Raw genomic sequence first — 24,706 nt, forward strand, 5'->3', positions numbered from 1 at the left:
AGGATGGACGAGAACACCACCTGCGCCTCAAACTCCTTTATCCTTCTTCCCAGAGCCACGTAGTCTGCAGTGATCCGCTCAAGGTCATTCTTGGCAGTATCATTGGTGCCCACGTGGAGAAGCGGGAAGGGGTAGCGATCCGAGGGCTTGATGAATCTCGGCAGTCTCTCCGTCACATCGCGAATCTTAGCCCCTAAGAAGGGATGAAGGCATGAGTACCAGGATGCAAGGACCACAGTGGCACAGACACAATTGTCTGCTGTCCTAAGGCATAATGGAGTAGATATTGCGGAGTGCAAATACACATGAAGACAGCTCAGACAGAATTCTTAAATATTGTAGAGCCAGGGCCTACACCATTAAGGTTTTAAAGACCAACCAGGCCAACTACAAGTTCTCTGACAGCAAGTGTAAAAAAAAAAAATTCAAACAGAGGATGAGAATAGTATGATCACAGATACTCTTAGGCACACAGTGCTGCATTCTGCACAAGCTACAAGCAATGGAGCAGCCTTTCATCAAAACTAGGTGGGAAGGAACTGCAATAATTTAGGTTTGTGTTCATGAGAGTCGATGTTGTTATGAGGTAGTTATAAATAGGGGTCCACTCACATGAGTGACCCCTGAAAAATGCTGAGCACGCTCTATGCCCATTGATGTCAGTGGGAACTGAAAGGTGTAGCTCATTCATTTTGCACCACTGGATCAGAACCTTTTGTATCCTATCTAATAAAAAGGTCTTTTATCATGTTTAATAAAATGTTATTTGTGAAAAAAAAATCCAATACAATTTTTAAAAAAATAATTTTTCATTATTAGTAAGAGTTTGAGTGAAATGACAAAGTCAGATAACCTTTTAAAAAACAGAGGTATGAAAGGAGATTTATTCCTATTTCTTTATATTAGACTGACCAGGAAAAGAGTTCCTTTATATTCTTCTAAAATCTGATTGAACACTTTGAATCTCCCTTAAAGAAATCAGTTGTGCTCAGCTGCCCAGAATTCTTTGTTTCTACTGCTCTGATCCTGTTGGGTTTAAAGACGTGTTTGCTGGACTACAGATCCTGTTATTTCCTCCTTCACAGTGGTAGGTTTTCCAGGCAAGTCCTTTGCTTCCAGGTATTCAACTGTCCCATACGTCGCTATGGCCACCACCAGCACAGCCATTACAATGTACAGTTTGACGTAAACATGAAAGAAGGTGCTGTATCCAAAAGCGATGACAAATCCCAATGACTCCCAGAGTCGATAATTAGCGAAGGCTGCCTCTTTGTGTTTCTCAAATAAAACTCCATAGAGTGCTGCAAAGAAAGAGAGATGATCTTTGTGATGGTAAGTCTGAACACATTCTATATTTCCTACAACATGAGCTATATTTCCTTCCCTGTGGTCAAATCACAGGAAAATACAAGCTTGTAATTTAGTCTTCTCTGTCATGCAAACTGTATCCCATAGTGTTATAAGAAGTTAAATAATACAGGTAACTTGGTGAATATATCCTAGCGGGGGGTCGGGGGAGACAGCTGTAGGCAAGGAAGAAAGGATGTTTTCTGTTGAAGTTTGAAATGAGGTGGCAGGAAGCTTTTTCTAGACACCAAGAGCCATGAAGCAGAAGGCTCTTACATAAAGTGATGAGAACATAAGAAGGGAGAGGAGGACAGTGCTAGATGCAGTGAGGAGGTAAGATGAGGAGTAGAATGAGAAGCTTGATCTAGGTACTTATATGGCCTATAGTGTTTCAGTGTAAGATCAATGACGTGGGCTGAGCCCAGTCCATAGAGTCTCATACAACAAAGAGGGCAGTTTTGTCTTGATGGGTGTTAGAACATTCAGTGTAAATTTGCATTTCTGGCTTGTGTTAGAGTCACAAAAATCTCTTCCTGCTGAAGTTGCTCTCAAAAAGTCAGGGTGAGCTGTGAGAGATGTTTAACCTCCCAAAGGGGATCATCTCATCATCTGGGCAGTAGAACCTTGCTAATTCATGCCAATTGCAAGGGGACACTTATTGGATTTTACAAATTAGTGAGTAAGCGAACACGGGTGGTAAGAAATCAAGGCTAGTGCATCACCAAATGTATATTTCATTAACCTGGATCAGTGTAGGTTAGTATTAATGATCTTCCTTCACAGGATACAAGTAAATGCCCTGAACTACATTTTGTAAAAGTCATGATGTTTTAGTAACAAGGGACCTTGCTACAATGCTTTGTAATTAATTCTGAAAAGGGGTGAAAATTATCAGATTCTTGGATTAAGGAAGTGAGAATTAGTTTAAACAATATTTGCTAATATAATAGTATTTCTGAGTGTAAAAAGTTTGGATTTTAGAAGGGTTTTTTCTTGTTTGTTCAGGAGGAAGTTGTGGGTTTTGTTGCAAGCAGAGCTAGGTGCCTAACTCCATCAGAGGGGCAGGATTTAGGACACAATCCTCTCATTGGCATCTTCCATTGGCTAGTGTAGGCCCCTCCTAGCATGCTGGCTTTTGTAGATCCCATTCTCAGGAGCCTATCTCTCCCTATTCATTGTATAGGGAGCCTAGATGCCTGTCATAAATATAAAGGGAAGGGTAAACACCTTTAAATCCCTCCTGGCCAGAGGAAAAACCCTTTCACCTGTAAAGGGTTAAGAAGCTAAGATAACCTTGCTGGCACCTGACCAAAATGACCAGTGAGGAGACAAGATACTTTCAAAGCTGGGGGGGGGGGGGGAGAGAAAACAAAGGGTTCTCTCTGTCTGTGTGTTGCTTTTGCTGGGACCAGAGCAGGAATGCAGATCAGAACTCCTATAAAGAGTTAATGAGCAATCTAGTTAGATATGCGTTAGATTCTGTTTTGTTTAAATGGCTGATAAAATCAGTTGTGCTGAATGGAATGTATATTCCTGTTTTTGTGTCTTTTTGTAACTTAAGGTTTTGCCTAGAGGGATTTTCTATGTTTTGAATCTGATTACCCTGTAAGGTATTTACCATCCTGATTTTACAGAGAATTCTGATTCTTTTTGTAAACCTTAAGTTACAAAAAGATTCTTTTACTTTTTCTTTAATTAAAACTCTTCTTTTAAGAATCTGATTGCTTTTTTATTGTTCTTAAGATCCAAGGGTTTGGGTCTGTGTTCACCTATGCAAATTGGTGAGGATTTTTATCAAGCCTTCCCCAGGAAAGGGGGTGTAGGGTTTGGGAGGGGAAAGATGTTTCCAAGCAGGCTCTTTCCCTGTTATATATTTGTTAGACGCTTGGTGGTTGCAGCAATAAAGTCCAAGGGCAAAAGATAAAATAGTTTGTACCTTGGGGAAGTTTTAACCTAAGCTGGTAAAAATAAGCTTAGGGGGTTTTTCATGCAGGTCCCCACATCTGTACCCTAGAGTTCAGAGTGGGGAAGGAACCTTGACAATGCCTAACCCAGAATTTGTGGATTCCAATGATTTTCTAGGCGCCTAAAAGTTAAGTGTTGCAACACTCAGCATGGCGATGCCTAAGGCCAGATCCTTAAAGGTAATTAGGCACCTTACTGTGAGAGATTAATGGATGTGAGCTGCCTGAATAGGTCTGAGGGTCTGGGACTATGTCCCTTTGTAAATCTGGACCTGTAACTCTAACTTCTCGGTTGAACATGTGCTAAGAGCTGGGCGTAGGTCACACAGGAACCTGAGGCTGGTGTCTCATCCCAGGCCCTAACAAATGGTTGTCCATAGCATAAAACGGTTGCACACAGTTTGGCACAAATTGGCAGGTCAGTCTGAGGTGCCCCGGCACCGCTGTGCTTCCTTGGTGAAATGCCTGATTCCACTGGGCAGGAACAGCCCCTTGCTTTTAGCAGCACAAGCCCCGACCTCATTTTTCCAGTAGTTCCCTTACCTCCTTTCCCCCTGTTTACAACTAGGAATGGGCACAAACTGGGGCTGCTGAACCTAGTGTGAGCACCAGTGCTGTCAGCGTTCCAGACTGATTCACATCGTTTCTAAAGAGGCAGGCGAGGCTGGAAAGAATTTTATTTTGCTACCCTCTACTTGGTTGTCCTGTGCTACACAATTGTTGTTGAAGAACTGCAATTATTAGCAGGAAGGGACTGTGTTCAGTTTAGATAAGAGAGGGTGCTGCATACTCTAAAATGGAACAGATTCCATTCAGAATAACTAGGGACACACACAACCACAACCACCCAGCCACTCAGAAATATTAAAAAAATATATATAAGGATATAGATGAAAGGATTCATTCTGTTCTAATTAATATCCTGTAGGGGGAACCCTTGATCCGTATTAGAGTACATCTCCATACAAGGTCAAAGTAAATCTCTGATGATCTCATAAGCCCTAATTGTGCAGCACAACCTGGTAGTTTTACTCAGTTTTTACTCAGCCTTTAAGATCCCAATGGACTTCAATGGGGGTTTGCCAGAGTAAGAAATGCAAGATTTGTCCTTTAAACTATTATTGTAAAAGGCATGAATCTCGACTCAGACTGCTGTAAATCAGGAGTAATTCTGGTGAAGGCAGTGGTGTTACACCTGTGCAAAACTGATGTAGGTGAGAGGAGAATCAGGCCAATATAGGACTCCTGAACAGATTCATATAATACTGGAGATCCCATGGTGTGATGCAGCATTATGATGTAATAACATTGCATCTCTCCATGAAGGGGTAATGTTATCATCAGTGATGCCATGTGACCATGTGAAGATGCAAATTATTGTCCTGTTGTGATATTATTTTGTCCTGCAGCATAGCTAAAGATAATAATAATAATAATAAGAAAAGATATAGGGGGTTTGTACATGCATAAAGAACACTTATTGTGCTTCCTGGTCAAACACTAAATGTGGACTTGGTTGATGACCTTCCAGGAACTTAGGAAAGAAGGTGGCACCTGTACTAGCGGACAGTACATAACAGTGGGGAACCATGCCGCTGCACCACAAGACTCATTAGTCACAGTCGCTCATTCTACACCAATATGAAGCACCATCCGTTGTCAGTGTCTACTCTGTGGTTAGGAACTGCCAACCCTCCTCAACCTCCGTCTATGACCGTGGGCACTTCCCTCCTGTTTTTTTCTTTCTCTCTGCTGTAAGGACGTGCAGTCACTTCTAAGGGAGATGCAGCCCAAGCCTCCTGTTTTTGGGCCATGGCCCCTTTAGGGCCAGGCATTCTGAAGGATGTGCTATCCAGAAGGAGCAAGTCGCGGCGTGCAAGGCTTGCTGGGAAAGAGGGAAGCAGGATAAAAGACAGAACCTGTTCCTCAGTAAAAGGAGAGCCTGAGGATGAAACAAGACCTGCTGCATGGTTAAGAAAGCTGGGGAAGAAGCCTGGGAAAGGTGAGCTGAAGAGGCAGGACCCCCATGGATCCGTATATTGTTCAAGGCAGGAGATGATGGACGATGGCTCTAGACTTTTCTCAATAGTAGCAGATGACAGAACAAGGAGTAATGGTCTCAAGTTGCAGTGGGGGAGGTTTAGATTGGATATTAGGAAAAACTTTTTCACTAAGAGGGTGGTGAAACACTGGAATGCGTTACCTAGGGAGGTGGTAGAATCTCCTTCCTTAGAGGTTTTTAAGGTCAGGCTTGACAAAGCCCTGGCTGGGATGATTTAACTGGGAATTGGTCCTGCTTTGAGCAGGGGGTTGGACTAGATGACCTTCAGGGGTCCCTTCCAACCCTGATATTCTATGATTCTATGATTCTGTGAATGAACTGTTTAAACCAGGGAGGGCAAATAACTATTGATATCAACCTTAACTCAGCAGGTGTGAACCTGGATACGAGAGGTGGTGATTTAGACTTGTGTTGGATGCAGGAGAAGGATGTGGCCTGGCATGAGAGAAGAGGTGTGGGTGTGTAGCCTGCTGTGTGCACCTGCTCTCATTTAGGGCTCCCCAGGGGGGGGATGTTCCAGAGTGGGTGAGAGGAAGCCCCACCTTTCATTCCCCTGTACCTTAAGGGGAAGACTGTGGATCTTGGGAAGAGGATTATGACCTGAGCAGGGCAAAGGAACTGTGTTTTGTTTCCTTTGGCCTATTTGGAACCGTGAAAGGGTAGAGCATTTATTTAGCCAGAGGGTCAACTCATCCAAACTACCCAACCAACCAGAGGGAAACTGAAGCACTACAGGGGAAGGGAGGCCCAGCTACACAATCTGACATAGAACCTGGTAGGCCAGCCATGTCATACTCCCCCATCTCACCTTCGGGAGGGTCAGCCAGCACCTGTAACACTATGTTAATAGCCAGATCTGAATTATAGTTGCAGTTGAAAAAAATTAAGAAATAGAGAGAAAAGAAATACATGATAAGATAGGAGAGCACTTGTGATGGGGTATACCAGACCCTCTAAGGCCCTGTCACACCCCACCCCAGAAAAGGGCAGTGGAGAGGGTCCTCCACGCTGCCTAGAGCAGCTGTGTGGGACACCACGAATCAGGGCTAGCAGCCTAGTATAAGAAGAGCTGCAGGGCCAGATGAAGTTCAGTTCCTTGCTGGAGCTGTAGGAGTGTGGCTGGCTGGCTGGCAGATGGACTGACTGACCTACAGAACCCTGGACAGGGCAGTGTGGACAGAAGCCAGGGAGCGCGAGAAGGAGCTCTGAGCTGGTTGCTCGGACTCCATTAGGACAAGGCCCTGAGGTAAGGGTGAAGATGGTGGGGGCTGCGGGGAAGTGGCCCAGAGGAATTAGAAAAGCCCTGTGACATAGATAAAGGGATACAGCGGATGGGCTGTTATCTATAGGGTCCCTGGGCTGCGACCTGGAGTAGTGGGTGGGCTCAGGTCCCCTCCATTAGCCACTGGGGGGAAGCGGCCTGGACATTGAGGCACCCTAAAGAGGCAACTGACCTATAGTGGCCCAGCTGGACAGCTGCAGCCAGAAGGCCCAAGAAGAGGGCGAAGACATTGTCACCAGGGAGGGAGCCCTGGGGCACTATCCTGGAGCAGGGACAAACTAAGGGCTTGTCTACACGGGCACTTTACAGCGCTGCAACTTTCTTGCTCAGGGGTGTGAAAAAACACACACACACCCCGAGCGCAGCAAGTTTCAGCGCTGTGAAGTGCCAGTGTAGACAGTGCCCCAGCGCTGGGAGCCAGGCTCCCAGCACCATTAGCTATGCCCCTTGTGGAGGTGGGTTTTGTAGAGCTCTGAGAGAGCTCTTGACTACACAAGCCAAGTTACACAAGCCATGTTAAAGCGCTGCTGCAGTGTAGACTAGCCCTGAGAGACTTTGCAGTCACTGGCAATGCACTCAGCCAAAGGGGTGCTCGTGAGAGGTGGGTGTGCCTCGTTACAGCACTTAAACTGTGTCTTGCTTGTGGCAAGCTATGGAAAATCTTGCCAGCACAGGTTGGGATATTCAGTTAGCAAGGCTAAGATTGGTGGTTGTTAGACTTTACGTGTTCAAAGGCAGTCCCGCAGGCCACCAGAGTGCATGACTCTTTCTTGATTTGTCCTGTTTTTAATCTTTAGGTTGTGTGTGCCCCCGTCTCTAAAAAGAAGAGCCTCCTTTATTCTCAGCAGAGTGAGGTATCGAAAGATATTAATATTTAGAGTTTTGAGAACATTTGCATTAACTGTTTATCTCAGATGTCAGTATATATGCAGGCCATGTCTACAATGATAGCTCTATATTACAACCTGGGTATTAACTTAATTACCTCCAAATTTTGACTTTCCTTCTGGAATTTTGTGAGCATTTCAAAGATTTATTTTGATCATCCATTACCTTGTTCAAGGATGTCCCCTCCCTCCACCTTGGCTAAAGCCAGGCTAATAAGCATTTAAATTAGTTTCTCCTTCCTGAGCATTTGTTCTCATTTTTCTGACTGAAAGGAGGGTAAGCATATTTCCTGAAGCCCATCTTAAACCCATCACCATGTTTTATGCCCATGTAGAGTAAAACAGACTGCATATAAATAAAAAACATACAGAATACTATATTTCAGTGAGGTTCAGTTAGCTGTCGCTGGGACTTACCATTGGTTTGTGTCTGCCAAATGGCATCAGCTAGGCCCCAAAGAGCAGAGAATATGAAGAATACAGCAAGCTGGTTTGGGTGAGGTTTCCACAGCAATAGTGCTATTATACAGGCAAGGTTTGTAATTGCAGCTGTATGTTTAGGAGAGAGAAGGAGAAAACATAATTACTGTTATAAACTGGAAATTTCATATTAGATATACAGTGTTTCAGAGTCTACTGCAAGATTTCTTCAAACGCTATTGAATAAAATAAGGTCAGTGAACCAGGAAGGTTCCATCATCTGTACTCATCCGTTTAAAGTTACACAAAGACACTGCAATCCTCTCTTGGTCATCAGTTAATATTGTACAATGAAACATTGGGAAGAGCCTGTTTTTATATAGTCATCCCAGGCCATGTCCTAAATAGAGAGGAATTCTGAGCTAATGGAGATATTAACCCAGAGGTTAAGACCTACCAATGGGAATAGCCAAGCCAATGTACCACTGAATAGGCATAGGGGACCCCAGAAGACTTTGAATCCTAATGTGATGTAGGTGTCTACTGGTAGATAACTGAAAGGATGTTTCATTCTGTTTTCCATATACTGTCCTTTAGAGAGAGATTTTTGTTTTTTTTAAGGGGCCATTAAGATCATCTAAAAAGAAAAGGAGTACTAGAGGCACCGTAGAGACTAACCAATTTATTTGAACAAAAGTTTTCGTGAGCTACAGCTCACTTCATTGGATGCATTCAGTGGAATGTAGCTCACGAAAGCTTATGCTCAAATCATTTGGTTAGTCTCTAAGGTGCCACTAGTCCTCCTTTTCTTTTTGCGAATACAGACTAACACGGCTGCTACTCTGAAACCTGGCCTTAAGATCATCTAGGTTGCCTGTTGAAGCGGTGGCTGACATTTTATCTTTCTGCTTAGATGGAGAATGTTAGTGAATCACTGCATTTTGATCTCACACTCCAAGGTCCTGACTCAAAGCCCAGTGGAATGAGGGGTGGGTGGACGGTGGCTTTGAATCAGACCCTTATAAAGACTGTAATTTCTTTGTTTTCCTTAAGATAAAATGAGTCACCAAGAGGGAGGAATACACAAAGAGCAAAAATATGTATGGGAAAACTGAACAACTGGAACCTGCAAAGTTCTACGGTTCTATATTAAGAACTCTGAATCTCTTGTCTCTAGCTTTAAAGCTATCTTAGGGAAAATTTCTAGGGCAATGCACGTGGAATCAAGCAATGCAGTTTCTATTAATAAAGGGAACCATGCTATGGAATTCAGGACAACTCATTGTAATAAACTTTCTTCAAATGGCACAGAAATCTCATTTTCAGATACTGGGCTTCAAATGAAACACTTTCCTTGATATTTTTCTGCCTTGGTAAATTATTTATTGGGACAGCCTTTTTTCAATGTCCACTGAAAGGAGCCCTTAAAATATATCCATCCCATAAGTCTCTTCTCCTCACAGTACCCTACACACTTCTCGTCCATATGCAGCACTTCATTTAGTCTAAACTTGCGCACTGAGATAGTTCTCTCTCTTGCTTTCATTTTCATTTTTCTGCACTACAAAACACATGGCAATTAGGACACAGGACTAATGTTCAAAACATATCCTGCAGTTATTAGACTGAATGCTAGTAGCCCCAAGTTCACATTTCCCCCAAGGACCAAGTTAATATGTTAGCTCATTACTCACTGTGGTTTTTAACCAAAAGTAGGCCAGGATTTTGGTCCTGACAGAGCTATTGGTAAATTCAGAACTCGTTGAAGCAAATAGCAATACTGCAATGGACTTCAACAGGATCAGGATTTGGCCCAATAATGAGAGACAATCTGGCATCAGTCACATTCGTTCCAAAGAACTAACAGCTCAACTTGAGTATATAGTATCACCAAAACCAGGGTGAGCTGAGCCTGTCAACAATGGAGAGCTGCTGGACGGAGTCAATGGAATGACTTGAATATGCAGCTTAATTGCGACTCCTCTCTTCCCCAGCTCCTCTAATGAATGAAGAGTTTGCCTCCAGGTATATCTCTTCTAACTGGTAACCTATAGCATGATTCCCCCTGCCCCATGCTGTGGGAAGGGAGCACAGGATTTGTCTTACCAGATGAGATCATTGGTCCTCCAAGCAGTCTTTACATACCTAATGCAAATAGGGCTTTTCTGCCAGTTAACTGGGAAATCTTTCCAAAGAACAGAGAGCAGAGCGAATTTGTAGCTGAAAAGGAGATCATCACATAACCAACAAAATGTATCCCCAGGGCACAGGTCACATATGACTAAAGAGAAGAGAACAGACACACGGCATTATTATTCACAGACTACGACTTCTCTTTGTGGCTAAAGTCAGAGGGTCTGATTCTCAGAATATTCTGGTGAATATTCATACCGTGTAGACATGATCAATAAAGCACAGTTCGGTATCTCCACTGTCAAGTCTCTGGAATGCTGCTGTATCTGGCCTCCAGCAACATTCCCATCCCAGTTCCCAGTGAGACCTGCACCACAGCACCAGCGTTTCTCTTAAAGGAACAAGGGCTGCATTTGGAGCCCTATTTCCCCTTCAGATCAGCCCCCATGGTAGTGTGTGATGGGGTCTACAGGCCCCATGCTGAACCAGGGCAGGGAGTAGTCAATACTGGTGCTCCCCCTCAACAGGTGCAGAGCATGTTCTCAGTGGAGGAACAGTTTAGAAGGACACTGGTAGCCCAGGAAAAGGGGGGAATGAGCTGGCACCAGGAAGCAAGGTTGATGCTGAGAGCTGTGCAAGGAATGACAACAGCTTTGTGACAGCTGCGCTAGCAGCAGGGACTTAGGCTCCCCCACCCTCCTTGGGAGTTGAAAGCCACAAGTGTGAGAGATTGACTGACTGAACAGGACACTGAGAGACTGAGGAGAGTCTGCTAAACCAGTGACCCTGTTCCAATCGGAGGAACTCCAGACTGGTAGGAAGTGACCTGGGGGTAACATAATTTGGGGTAGCTCAGTAATTGGGCTGGAAACTCTGAGAGAACCCCTAGTGCTCTGTGTTAGTACCGAATGGAGTGGGTGGGCCCAGGTCCCCCTAACTTGCCCCCCCCCTTTGTAGTGACTGAGCTTTGGGGGGAGCAATTGGAGCATGATGGGGTGATTGAATCATATAATCATAGAATATCAGGGTTAGAAGGGACCTCAGGAGGTCATCTAGTCTGACCCCCTGCTCAAAGCAGGACCAATCCCCAACTAAATCTTCCCAGCCAGAGCTTTCTCAAGCCTGACCTTAAAAATCTCTAAGGATGGAGATTCCACCACCTCCACAGGTAACCCATTCCAGTGCTTCACCACCCTCCTAGTGAAAAAGTTTTTCCTAATATCCAACCTAGACCTCCCCCACTGCAACTTGAGACCATTACTCCTTGTTCTGTTATCTGCCACCACTGAGAACAGCCTAGCTCCATCCTCTTTGGAACCCCCTTTCGGTTAGTTGAAAGCAGCTATCAAATCCCGCCCTCATTCTTCTCTTCTGCAGACTAAATAATCCCAGTTCCCTCAGCCTCTCCTCATAAATCATGTGCTCCAGCCCCCTAATAATTTTTGTTGCCCTCCGCTGGACTCTGTCCAATTTTTCCACATTCTTCTTGTAGTGTGGGGCCCGAAACTGGACACAGTACTCCAGATGAGGCCTCACCAGTGTCGAATAGAGGGGAATGATGATGTCCTTCGATCCACTGGCAATGCTGCTCCTTATACAGCCCAAAATTCTGTTAGCCTTCTTGGCAACAAGGGCAAACTGCTGACTCATATCCAGCTTCTCATCCACTGGAACCCCTAGCTCCTTTTCTGCAGAACTGCAGCCTAGCCACTCGGTCCCTAGTCTGTAGCGGTGCATGGGATTCTTCTGTCCTAAGTGCAGGACTCTGCACTTGTCCTTGTTGAACCTCATCAGATTTCTTTTGGCCCAATCCTCTAATTTGTCGAGGTCCTTCTGTATCCTATCCCTACCCTTCAGCGTATCTACCTCTCCTCCCAGTTTATTGTCATCTGCAAACTTGCTGAGGGTGCAATCCATGCCATCCTTCCGATCATTAATGAAGATATTGAACAAAACCAGCCCCAGGACCGACCCTTGGGGCACTCCGCTTGATACTGGCTGCCAACTAGACATGGAGCCATTGATCACTACCTGTTGAGCCCGACAATCTAGCCAACTTTCTATCCACCTTGTAGTCCATTCATCCAGCCCATACTTATTTAACTTTCTGGGAAGAATACTGTGAGAGACCATATCAAAAGCTTTGCTAAAGTCAAGGAATAACACGTCCACTGCTTTCCCCTCATCCACAGAGCCAGTTATCTCGTCATAGAAGGCAATTAGGTTAGTCAGGCATGACTTGCCCTTGGTGAGTCCATGCTGACTGTTCCTGATCACTTTCCTCTCCTCTAAGTGCTTCAGAATTGATTCCTTGAGGACCTGCTCCATGGTTTTTCCAGGGACTGAGGTCCTCCTCCTTTCCTTTTTTAAAAATGGGCACTACATTAGCCTTTTTCCAGTCATCCTAGACCTCCCCCGATCGCCATGAGTTTTCAAAGATAATGGCCAATGGCTCTGCAATCACATCCGCCAACTCCTTTAGCACCCTCGGATGCAGTGCATCCGGCCCCATGGACTTGTGAATGTCCAGCTTTTCTAAATAGTCCTGAACCACTTCTATCTCCACAGAGAGCTGGTCACCTTCTCCCCATACTGTGTTACCCAATGCAGTAATCTGGGAGCTGACCTTGTTTGTGAAGACAGAGGCAAAAAAAGCATTGAGTACATTAGCTTTTTCCACATCGTCTGTTCACTAGGTTGCCTGCCTCATTCAGTAAGGGACCCACACTTTCCTTGACTTTCTTCTTGTTGCTAACATACCTGAAGAAACCCTTCTTGTTACTCTTAACATCTCTCGCTAGCTGCAACTCCAGGTGTGATTTGGCCTTCCTGATTTCGCTCCTCCATGCCTGAGCAATATTTTTATACTCCTCCCTGGTCATTTGTCCAATCTTCCACTTCTTGTAAGCTGCTTTTTTGTGTTTAAGATCAGGAAGGATTTCACTGTTAAGCCAAGCTGGTCGCCTGCCATATTTACTATTCTTTCTACACATCGGGATTGTTTGTTCCTGTAACCTCAATAAGGATTCTTTAAAATACAGCCAGCTCTCCTGGACTCCTTTCCCCCTCATGTTATTCTCCCAGGGGATCCTGCCCATCAGTTCCCTGAGGGAGTCAAAATCTGCTTTTCTGAAGTCCAGGGTCCGTATTCTGCTGCTCCTATCTTCCTTGTGTCAGGATCCTGAACTCGACCCTCTCATGGTCACTGCCTCCCAGGTTCCCATCCACTTTTGCTTCCCCTGCTAATTCTTCCCTGTTTGTGAGCAGCTGGTCAAGAAGAGCTCTGCCCCTAGTTGGTTCCTCCAGCACTTGCACCAGGAAATTGTCCCCTACACTTTCCAAAAACTTCCTGGATTGTCTGTGCACTGCTGTATTGCTCTCCCAAAGATATTGGGGTGATTGAAGTCCCTCATGAGAACCAGGCCCTGTGACCTAGTAACTTCTGTTCGTTGCCGGAAGAAAGCCCCGTCCACCTCATCCCCCTGGTCTGGTGGTCTATAGCAGAGTCCACAGCCAGGATGACTAGACCAGTAGAAACTGTAAGGCCATGAGATAACCACTAGGCCATCTGGTCACTAGACTTTCTTGCTACATAGTGGCACAAAGAACTCTCTACCCTTCCTTGGCTGGGATTGGGATTTGAACTCTAATCTCCATAAAAGAGCATGGTGCACCCCCAGAAAGGGAATGGATCTTACCTATAAAAACATTCTCCTAAATGGTTATGGGATGTCACTTGATCCATTCAAGATTAGTAATGGGTGCATCCTCCCTCTCTGGTTGTGCATGGTGCCTGAAAGCTCAAGTTTCAAATGAGCAGTCTAAGAAGATGTTTAGCTCCTTCCCTATTTCAGATTACTTGAAGACTTTCTGAATGTACAGCTGAGGAATAAGTCTGTTCTGTGCTGTTTTTTGAGAATGCATGTGCAGTGGGGTGGTTCTGACTCTTCCTTATCACTTCTGGCTTTTGAACATGTGCAAGATAATGTTTTGTAGCCAGCCAGCTTATAGATCAGCCATCAAGCCACTCAGTAGGATTCAACAGGATTCAACTTCACTTCACAGCCCTAACTTAAAAAGAAAAGGAGTACTTGTAGCACCTTAGAGACTAACCAATTTATTTGAGCATGAGCTTTCGTGAGCTACAGCTCACTTCATCAGATGCATACCGTGGAAACTGCAGCAGACTTTATATATACACAGAGAATATGAAACAATACCTCCTCCCACCCCACTGTCCTGCTGGTAATAGCTTATCTAAAGTGATCATCAGGTGGGCCATTTCCAGCACAAATCAGCACAAGTTGGATTTAAACTTGGAGAGTGGTCAGTTTAGATGAGCTATTACCAGCAGGAGAGTGAGTTTGTGTGTGTATGGGGGTGGGGGGGATGTGAGAAAACCTGGATTTATGCAGGAAATAGCCCGACTTGATTATGTAAAGAGTTGTCACTTTGGATGGGCTAGCACCAGCAGGAGAGTGAATTTGTGTGGAGGGGTGGAGGGTGAGAAAACCTGGATTTGTGCTGGAAATGGCCCACCTGATGATCACTTTAGATAAGCTATTACCAGCAGGACAGTGGGGTGGGAGGAGGTATTGTTTCATATTCTCTGTGTATATATAAAGTCTGCTGCAGTTTCCACGGTATGCATCTGATGAAGTGAGCTGTAGCTCACGAAAGCTCATGCTCAAATAAATTGGTTAGTCTCTAAGGTGCTACAAGTACTCCTTTTCTTTTTGCGAATACAGACTAACATGGCTGTTACTCTGAGCCCTAACTTAGGCTCCCTATACCAGTGGTTCTCAAATGTATTTGCTCACACCCTCCTTCTTTGTGTCTAGCAGTTTATGCCCCCTGCCTGCCACACAAGTACATATACCGATAAAAAAATCAACATGCAACTCTCACTAAATATTAAAAACAGTAAGGCATTGATTCAAACAGAGCCATTTAAGCATATAGGAAATACCAACCCATGCCACCCTTACTTCTGCTCTGCTGCTGATGGCAACACTGCCTTCAGAGCTGGGCGGCTGGCCAGCAGCCTCCACTCTGCCTTCAGAGCTGGGCGGCTGGAGAGCAGTGGCTGCTGGCTGGGCACCCAGCTCTGAAGGCAGTACTGATGCCAGCAGCAGCTCAGAAGTAAGGGTGGCGTGATATACCCTGAGAAGGTCTGGAGTTTTCTGAAACTTACTGTACTAGTGACTATGACAAAATGTGAAAAGCATGTGCCAAGAGAAAAGGAAGCCTGAAGAATGACAAGAGGGCATCATAGTGTTAAAGAAGAAAAAACTTGTATTTGAACTAGTGATATTTTTGGACCTGTTCCAGAACTCAGGATGAGCTAATCAGCAATTGCTGAGTGTCCTGTATTTGCAAATCTCATGTTAGAAGTTTCTAATTTTTGTTCCAATCTTATGCTGCCTCCTGACTTCTGCCTTTTTAAAACTGCCATTGATTTATAGACATGGAAAAGAAATGTTCGATATAATTTTAGACAACTTAATACAACTAATAGTTTAATAGTCTTAAACAAAAATGGAACCAAAAGGTCCATGCAATACTTAAAAAGAAGTCAATAACATTTTAATTATCAATAATATATTCGCAAAAAGAAAAGGAGTACTTGTGGCACCTTAGAGACTAACCAATTTATTTGAGCATAAGCTTTCGTGAGCTACAGCTCACTTCATCAGATGCATCCGATGCCACAAGTGCCACAAGTACTCCTTTTCTTTTTGCGAATACAGACTACCACGGCTGCTACTCTGAAACCAATAATATATTGATTCATTACCGAACAAATACAAATATTATACCGAATTCTAAGGAAATTTTTTAAAAACCTTTTGCTGTAAACTCAAAATAATTTCTTCCCAGATTTTTTTTTTTTGCTTTGATTTGGTTACTGCCAGCCTCTTGTATTTGAACAGCTCAGTCGGAGTTAATTCAAATAGTATTAGGCAGTAATTTAGCATTGCCAAGACTGTCCCCTGCCATTGAATATACATCATTTTACTCTGAGTAATTATCTGGTAGAGGAACTAGTATTAAGCAGAGGTAAATTATAGAAAGATTGAGCATAACTAGGAACATTCAGTCCCACCTTTGTATAGTCACCAGCAAGGAATGCCTGTTCAAACCCGCTGTACATTGTCAGAGGGATTAGGAGACACTGTCGCTTATCTTTAAGATGCTGGAAAGTTGCTAGGAATGTGGACCAAAAGGACTGAGTCTGCATCTTTTCTGTCTCACTCTCTGCTTGGTTGGCTTTGATTTGATCCAGAAATAGAGCAATCAGCAACACCGCTATCACACCACTACCTGCAAAAACAAAACAAATGCATGAAACCAGGAGGGAAGCCAAGAGAATGACAGACAGTTGGTTTATTATTATTCAGATCTAGTGCTTAGTTCTGGGTCACATGTTTTGGTGGCTGAAAGACTGGTTTAAATACAGCCTAGTGGCCATTACTGTCTAATTAAAAATGCCTGATCTAAGTTCCAGACCGCTGTATGCCGCTGTGCACCTCACAAAATTCCCTCTGCTGAGGTGTGACATACATGTTATGACAGTCGCAAAGTCAGCTGCACCATTACATCAGAACAATCTCTCACTCTTCCAAGTCATGTCAGAGGTCATAGGGAGGCTGGCATGAAAGAGTTCCCTTTGCACCTATCAACAGTTCCTAGCTCAACTAGGGAACATCCATGTTCAATGACAAGATATTCATGGTTAGTAATAGTCTTTCTCAAAATACTTGAAAAAAATAAATATCAGGCTACGGATAGAATTTTAACTTTTATTTTCCTGGATCCCACTAGAGATTTTGATTGTCTCAAAACACTGCTGGTAGCTGATGTGCTTAGAACAGTAATGAATGTATGGGACATGAAAAATGCTAGGAGGCAACTGTGTATAGCTTGATAGATCAACTCTGTGGCTGTACACCTAATATAAAAATGACAAATAACAGCGTACACTGATAGTCAGTGCAGATGATCATATACATATAGGGTCAAATTCTCCTGTCTCTGTAGTGTCATTCCATTGAAGTCAATAGGACCGCATTAGTATAAATTAGAACAGAATTTTGGGCCAAGAGGTCTGAAGCAGCAACAGGTGATCGTTTCCTTAATTAAAAACTCAGGGCCTGATTTATCTTTTTGCTACACTGGTGTAAATCAGGCATCACTCCATTGAAGTAAATGGAGTTATAAAGTGAGAGGAGAATCAGGCCCACTGCATGTTTTACATGCTGTACATCCATTCATCACTGTGACACTGTAGTTGTAGGTGTGCATCTGCCTATCCATTAACTCAGAGCCAGATGCTTTGTGCTTTTCATATCGCCTCCCATTGCAGGGGCAGACTTACAATAAATTGCACAAAAACACTAAACTTACTTCTTAGGTATGTCTCCTTAAGACAGTGTTAATATTAATGTTCTCATAAAGTGATTACACGTGTTCTGTTACCGCTGGAGTGTAGCCATTAGTGATGTGAGTTATTTTTAATTCTGTTAGGGTTTATAGCAGTGTTATGGACTTATTGCAGGGAAGTGAGGAGTGCAAGGAAAATCCAGGGAAGCTTGCAGGATGAATAGTCTATAAATTCCTGTAGTGAACTGAGAGCAATTACAGGAGATTAACAGTTGTGAGGCTTATAAATCTAAACAGAGAAGTCCACACTCTGGTTTTCAAAATAACCCAAAAGACTCTACAAGATAGCCTAGCTATTTATCCTCCTCTCCAGCCAAGAACTGCCAAGTATATAGTCATCCACAAAACTGAGGAGACATTTAAAAAATGTCTCTGAATGAAATATTCAGATATTTGGTTTCCCTCAAGGTAGGAAAGTAATATCTCTTATTAAGAGTGAAAGAGAAATTGAGACTGTTGGAGTGAGGTCAGTGGAAGGCAGGGTTACTTTCATTTTGTATGAGCAAAGCTTAGGGGAGCACATGTTAGTAATCAGATTTAGAGCTAAAACTCACAACCCAAACCCACACTCTGCAGAAAGGTAGCAGCTCCAATGCACTCCAGATGAGGTGGAGGATGTGCGAGGGGGCTTTTTACTTCCTCCTTTTACCCATTAATTAAGCATGGCAGATTTGAGGTGTTTTGCCAGATGACACACTCCCTTCCATTGGTGTATTACACATTTAGTGTTATATCTCCACACAGAGATTACATATATCGGTAGAAAACATAAAACCGTGTCAAAAGGTGAAAGGTGACATATGTGGCTGTCAAAAACCTCTCCCCTTTAACCAGAAGGGAAGATTTTATCTACGCGGTTTGCAGTCAGCTGCATTCTAAGCTTTACTCACTGCTGTAAAATGTCACTGAGTGACATGAGTGTTCTTTGTCTTGAGCACTGGATTCCAATTAAAGTTGTTTCATTGGCTACATTCGTTCTAATTTACAAGTGCACACTGAGGGGAAAAGAGGGTGTGAAAAGAGATACCTAACTCTGTTCATGTGTTACCTCAGAACAGAGGATGTGTGCTGCATTATTTTTTCCCCCTTCTCAGCAGCTAGATCCTGTCTTCAGATCTAGGAAAACACTACATTGGCAAAATCCAGCCACACTAAGGTGGGCAGATTGTAATACACTCTTTATTCCTTATAATGGGCTTTTGGCCACATGTAGACAGACAAAATAGTCACTGGACAACTGTACTAGCTCTGGGCCCAACTCTACTCCACTAGCGTGGCCAGAGGAAGGAACCTATGAGCAGTTTTCACATACTCCATCCAGTGCGGGGGTGCAAGAGGGGGTCGTACATATGGTACCAATATACTGGTATCATAGTGGTGCTGCCATGGGGTCTATTCCAGAGGGTAGAATGGAAGCTGTTAATTCTCTGCCTAGAAGAAGAAGAATTTATGCCTATCCCTGAGTATTGTGGGGCTCGACCAGCTATAAGGAATTATGTCCTCTAAGCACAGCTGGGGTGTATCTAGACTATGTTAAAAGGATTTATTTAAAGTATTAGTTAACATGTTTTAACTAGCGTAGACAGGACAAAGTGTATTTTATAGGTTCTCTCCTAGGATTCACTTTAACCAGCTAAAATGTGTTAGAGATACAACTTGCCCTGTCTACACTAGAGTTTTAATAGATTTTCCAAAAGGAACCATTATTATTTACTATTATTTATTTGTATTATTGAAGTACTCTGACCTCCTGCAGAAGACAGGCCAATGAACTCCATGCAATAACTTCTGCATCAAGCCCATAGCTTGTGACTGAGCTAGAGCTTATCTTTTAGGAAGCCATCCAGTCTTAATTTAAAGACTTCAAGGGATGAAGAGTCTACCACATCCTTAGGTTTTAAAATAAGTGAGTGAACACTTAAGAAAACTCCTTTTATCCTAGTTAAGGCACATCCAAGAAGACAGATGTTCTGTCCGGAGTTAAGGCTGAATCTGGCACTAAGATTCAGGGAGGTAGGATCTGTAATGAGTCATCTTTGAACCTGATGATTGCTCTCAGAGCTTCCATGTCACTCAACCAGGGCTCAGCCAATCCACAGGTGCAGGTCTCACCAGGTGATCCCAAATCCAGGGATACAGGGTCCCACTGAGAGCAGCTACTTCAGTCTGCTCAACATTGCTACCCCACCAGGAGTATCACCTGCCGCTTGGTGGCCCTGACAGACTGCTCCTGCACCAGCCTCTGCTTGCTCTTGTTCTGTTACAGTCCCAGCCCCAGCCCCAGCCTGTCCTTGTTCCGTTTCTGCTTTAGCCTTGTTTCAACCCTGTTCTTGATTCTGGCTCCTGTCCCCAGCCCAATCACTAGGTTTGACTGCTGCTGCTCCAACCACTATACCAGACCATCCACTACTCAGTTTCTGACAGAATCTCTAGGAAGAGGCTGGGGATTCCTCTGTGGGAGTTGTCTGAAGTGAGCCACATTTTAGACCCCTCTTTTGGACACTCGTTGAAGAAAGCCATATTGTATGGGGCTTTCCTTAGCTGAAGTAAAGACTGGTCCAAGCAAGAGAGGATTGTGTTTGCCTAAATGTCTAAACTCTACCTTAATTGTAATTTTCATTCTAAGTAAAAATGTAAATATAAAGGGTGTCCTGCTCCTTTAAGGAGTAAAGAAATACAGAGTTGCACAAAGCAGCTAGGGCTTCTCAGAAGGGAACTGGTTGCAGCTCAGGAGAAAAGGGCTTTCCTTTTTGTCAGCTCAAATTGGAGGACTCTGGAAACATACTCTGCAAGATTATCTTTGATTTCATTTGCATCTAATTTCCCTGTAAGTGATGTTTGGTTGAGACCGCTGGAAGCACATACCAGTGTAGACACCCAACAGGATATAGATTAAGGTCTTGGTTGGCCCACTCGATGCAGTGGTGTTAGCTGTAGCATTTGTCATGCAGTCATATGCTCCACAGCACATCAGATCTTCTGCTGAGACTTCCACTACTTCAGTAACAATGAAAACAAAGGCAGAACATGAGGGAAGTCAGATAAGCAGAGTTCAAGGTAATAAGTAGAAATGGATCCAAGTAACAAAGGTTGATCATAGATCCAAACTTCCCCAAAATTCAGCAATATTCTAGTTTAGCCATTTATAAAGAAGGCACCAGCTACAGAGTTTGAATCCTGAGTTGTGATGCTCCAAAATTTGGAACTGTTTTTAGCTGGGGCTTTGATTCACGCCACTCTTTATCAGTAAGCCCTGTGGGGGAGGGGCATGCTTTCCAAGGCCTGAAGTCACCCTGAGTAAACTTCAAAAAGGTTGATGGTTCAGTTCAGTACTCAAAAAGGTTTTTTTACTTTTTACTGAAGCCTCATTTGAATTACTTGGGTCTGCAAAACTGGGCTGGAAATCTGAAGAAGACCCTTCCCTAGGAGATTAACATCTGGGACACAGAAACCACAGGAATTGCTTTCCTTGAAATATTGCACTTTAGCACATCCATGAAAATGAAATACAAGTTAAATGAGCTTTCCTGAACCTCAACAACAACAAAAAAATCAGTGCAAGTTCTGGGTGATAGGTTGGATAGGTAAGGTTCTTAGTTTGTCCAAACTGGTCCTCCCACCTCCTAGTGTGTATTTCCAGTGCAACAGGAGCTCCAGTTAGCTTACTAAATAAGTGGTTACCTGTAGAAATGGTCCCAAATCAGTAATCCCAGATCTGAGCTCATCCTCACTTTGTGAGTGTTTGAAGTTCAAATAAGTATCTGGATCTCAGATTTTTCAAATGGGCCCAATTTGTTATCCTAGGTCATACCAAAACCCCTTGTTTGGAATATCCCTAACTTGGGAGTTACAAAATCCAGATCTAGATCTGAATTCTTCAGTTGGGATCCATTGCGGGTTAGTTTCTATTCATGTTTGTTGTAGTAGGGAGGACAGTGGACAAGGTTACCAAACTAGAACACAGGCTACTTGAGTTCTGGTCCCACCAGTGAAGCTCACTAGCTATGTAACCTTGATTTAGTCACTTCTCTTAGTTTTCCAATTGGTAAAATGGAGTTAATGATGCTTACCATTCATTACAGAGTACTTTGACATCTATGGATGAAAAAGATCAAAGTATTTATTAATTAGTTTGTAAAAAAAAACAACTTTGGGAACCTTCTGGATGAATGACACTGAAGAAATAATATTAAAGAATGGTCTAACATTTCTGCTTGCTCCTAACACTTCAGAAGAGGAAACACAGGCCCCGGTTGTTTTGTTTTTCTGAGCAGCAGCCTTCTTTGCTCTGCTCCGTAATGGAATTTCACATTCCAGTAGCACTCTGTCTGGGAGGACAGTTCTGAGACGCTCATTTTTGATTGATCTAGGTGACATTTAGCCATAATCCATCCCTGAAAAGAACCAGTTCTTCCTGGTTTTATTGTTATTTGCGAATATATTTGAAACTAAAGCAACTCTACATGGCTTTGCTTTGTTTAATCCTTAAATCCTATGCTGAGCATATGACAATATTCCCCCCCCACACACACACACACACCACACAGAGTTCCTCTGTAGCGTGATCACACCATGCTAATTCCCTCCTGTACTCATTACTCATTGTAAGAATGCAAAATAGTCATCAAAATTGTGAACCTGAATAGGCCGGGGCGTACCAGGAGGAAAAGAGAGAGCTTTAAAATTAATTCACCAGCTTTCATTGCAAAGCATGTCAGTTCTTGAATAAGTGGGAATAAAGTTTATCTAGGTTGATTCCTTACTTAATTAGGTCTATTGTATGGTTATTTTAAACATTAGTTGCAGTTGGTTTGTTTTCATCACAGCTTTTAGCTTTAAACAACAGCCGCGTGCACAAGCTGTTTATTGACCACAAAGACAATTCAAGTTTACCGTGAGGGCAAGTCTACACTACAGCGCTACATTGGCACAGCTGCACCGATGCAAGAAGCAGAAGCTATGTCAGCGGTAGAGCATCTCTGGCCAACATAGCGCTGGTGTGGAGAGCACAAAACTTATGTTGCTCAGGGGGTGGGGGGACTTTTTCACATCCCTCAGTGTCGTAATTTATATCGACTTAGGCAGCAGTGTAGACATGCCCTGAGGTAAAAATTAACAAGGCGGATAAAGTGATCGCCTTGCTGTGGCCAGTGGCCACATTTGCATAGCTTCGGACCAGTGGAACTTCAGGAAAGCGATTATATTCTGGAAGTGTGTTAAATAAACAAGGGTGAACTCTTCATTTTGTCCCAGTCTTTGTGTCATACTGGAAGCTTAAACAGAGTGTAAATGGCCCCTGGGGAATAACCCTGGTATAAAAGGATTCTCCAGATGACAGAGACCTGCCTCAGCAGTTTTACATCACGGCCTGACACTGCACTCTGGCTATTCTCAGCTGCTGCAAAGACCCCTGGGGAGCAAAGTATAATGTAGAGCAGTCCTGAGGCTCGGGAGTGAAAAATAAATCTAGAACTTGATTAAGTTTTCAACAATGTAAAGCAAAACCTGGTGCTTTTTCTTCTCACGTGCAATATCCTGGTGGTGACACAGGGCACTTAAGTAGTATGGGGCCTGGTTTCCAGGAGTGCAGAGGACCCACAGCTCTAACTGGGGTCACTAGGTGCTCAGCATCTCTGAAAATCAAGCCCAAAGTGGTGCTAGTAGGAAGGGGTGAGGAAAATGAATGTTGCATTTTATATGTGGCTATTGCCTTTACAAATTTATCTCCTGTGTCGTTCCCTCGTGATGCAGCCAAGCAGTATGTCATGCCAGCCCCTAGATATTTCGGAAGCATCTCATTCTTACAAGGTCTCCCATTAAAATCAGGGACGTCCTGCCTTCATGGGGATGGCTAGCTATGGTAAAGGGTTTGGCCGAGTTTATAAGCGTGAGTGTGGGAAGCAGGTCTACATTTTGTAAAGGTTTTCTTCCAAATGAGCATATTTTACTTTTTTTCCATTTTGCTACAACAAAAACAAACATTGTTGGTGCTGAAAAATACATGAGCACACCCTTGTTGGTAGTGTCCAAAGAGAGGCTAAGAACTGAATGAGCTGGAGACTGGAGTTTAGTCTTGCCTTCATAGAAGATCCCTCCACATCAAGGCTGAGGCTCAGTGGTCAGGCAATGGGGGGAAGCTTACACTGGCTCTGCCCATGTTGTCACTGTTTAGATAAACAAAGCTTCAGACTTGAGAGCTGCTAAGTTAGCCCCTTTCACAAGTACAGCATTTACTAAAATCAAAAGGAGCCAATCAATGAAATAAAAGTGGAGGCCCACAGAGATGGCCTCAGCATTTTAAGGGAGACGTGCAAACCCAAATGTAAGAGTGAGGGAACCCCCTCAAAGTGGATCTTCTGTATCTCTGTGAGCCACAATACGGTTCAATATTAGCGAGAATGCACCTGATTATCCATTGCCTTGCACCTTGTGCTTCCCCTCACTATTCTGATATGGTGGTGTGTTATATCCACCTTGCTCAGGGGCAAAGGACTGGAGTAGAGATTCATACCCAGGGGACCAGATTCTCCACTCTGTTATACAAGTCTGTCTCAGGGTAACTTCACTGACTTCAAAAGCTGCGCTGGCATAAAACAGGGTGCAACAGATTGGACAATATTTTTAGACTTACACTGTTAATAAAACCTGATGTGAGCTTCCTGAATATATAAGGTTAAACCCAATTTCTAGTTGAACTCTGAACTCTTGGAGACAAAACCTCCTTTAAAAGAAGCCATTTTTCCTGCTTGATCCAGTGATCTGTAACTTCTTTCCACTCAAGAATCTCCCATTTCCATTATATCCTGACCTTTGAATGAAGCAGCAAGATGATTGTAATAATGATACATTATAATACTTCCCGTCTTCAAGATATTGACCAAATACAACATCCTTGTTAGCTCTTGTTATCCCCATTTTATAAATGGGAAATGGAGGCAGAGAAGTTAACTGACTTGTCCAAACTATATGGCAATTCACTATCAGAGTGTGGATTGGAACACAAGAGTCCTGGCTTCCAGTCCCATGTTCTAGCCAGTAGACAGTTCTGCCTCTCTCTGGCAACTGGATTAAGCACTAAATCCAAGTAACCTCAAAATCAGTTCAATTATCATCAGTGATTAAACTTGCATTTTTAAAAATGTAAAACACATTTGACTTTTCACCTCAA

At 43.4% G+C, this 24,706-nt stretch overlaps 1 protein-coding gene across 4 annotated transcripts in view; it reads right to left on the bottom strand.

Moving 5' to 3' along the window:
* Positions 1-858: 858 nt before the first annotated feature.
* UNC93A (unc-93 homolog A) overlaps positions 859-24,706 on the bottom strand; it is a 33,769-nt gene continuing 9,921 nt past the window's right edge. For 3 of the 4 annotated variants that reach the window (XM_048844009.2, XM_075126860.1, XM_075126861.1), the window contains exons 5-9: positions 20,404-20,535; positions 16,202-16,419; positions 10,108-10,243; positions 7,960-8,091; positions 859-1,301 (exon numbers count right to left, since the gene is read on the bottom strand). In XM_048844009.2, coding sequence (XP_048699966.1) covers positions 1,036-1,301; positions 7,960-8,091; positions 10,108-10,243; positions 16,202-16,419; positions 20,404-20,535 — 884 coding nt within the window. In that variant the 3' untranslated portion in view covers positions 859-1,035. The remainder of the gene's footprint in view (positions 1,302-7,959; positions 8,092-10,107; positions 10,244-16,201; positions 16,420-20,403; positions 20,536-24,706) is intronic. The other variant, XM_048844011.2, reaches the window with a different exon arrangement.

Source organism: Caretta caretta, chromosome 3, assembly GCF_965140235.1.
Source record: "Caretta caretta isolate rCarCar2 chromosome 3, rCarCar1.hap1, whole genome shotgun sequence".
Taxonomy (NCBI): domain Eukaryota; kingdom Metazoa; phylum Chordata; order Testudines; family Cheloniidae; genus Caretta; species Caretta caretta.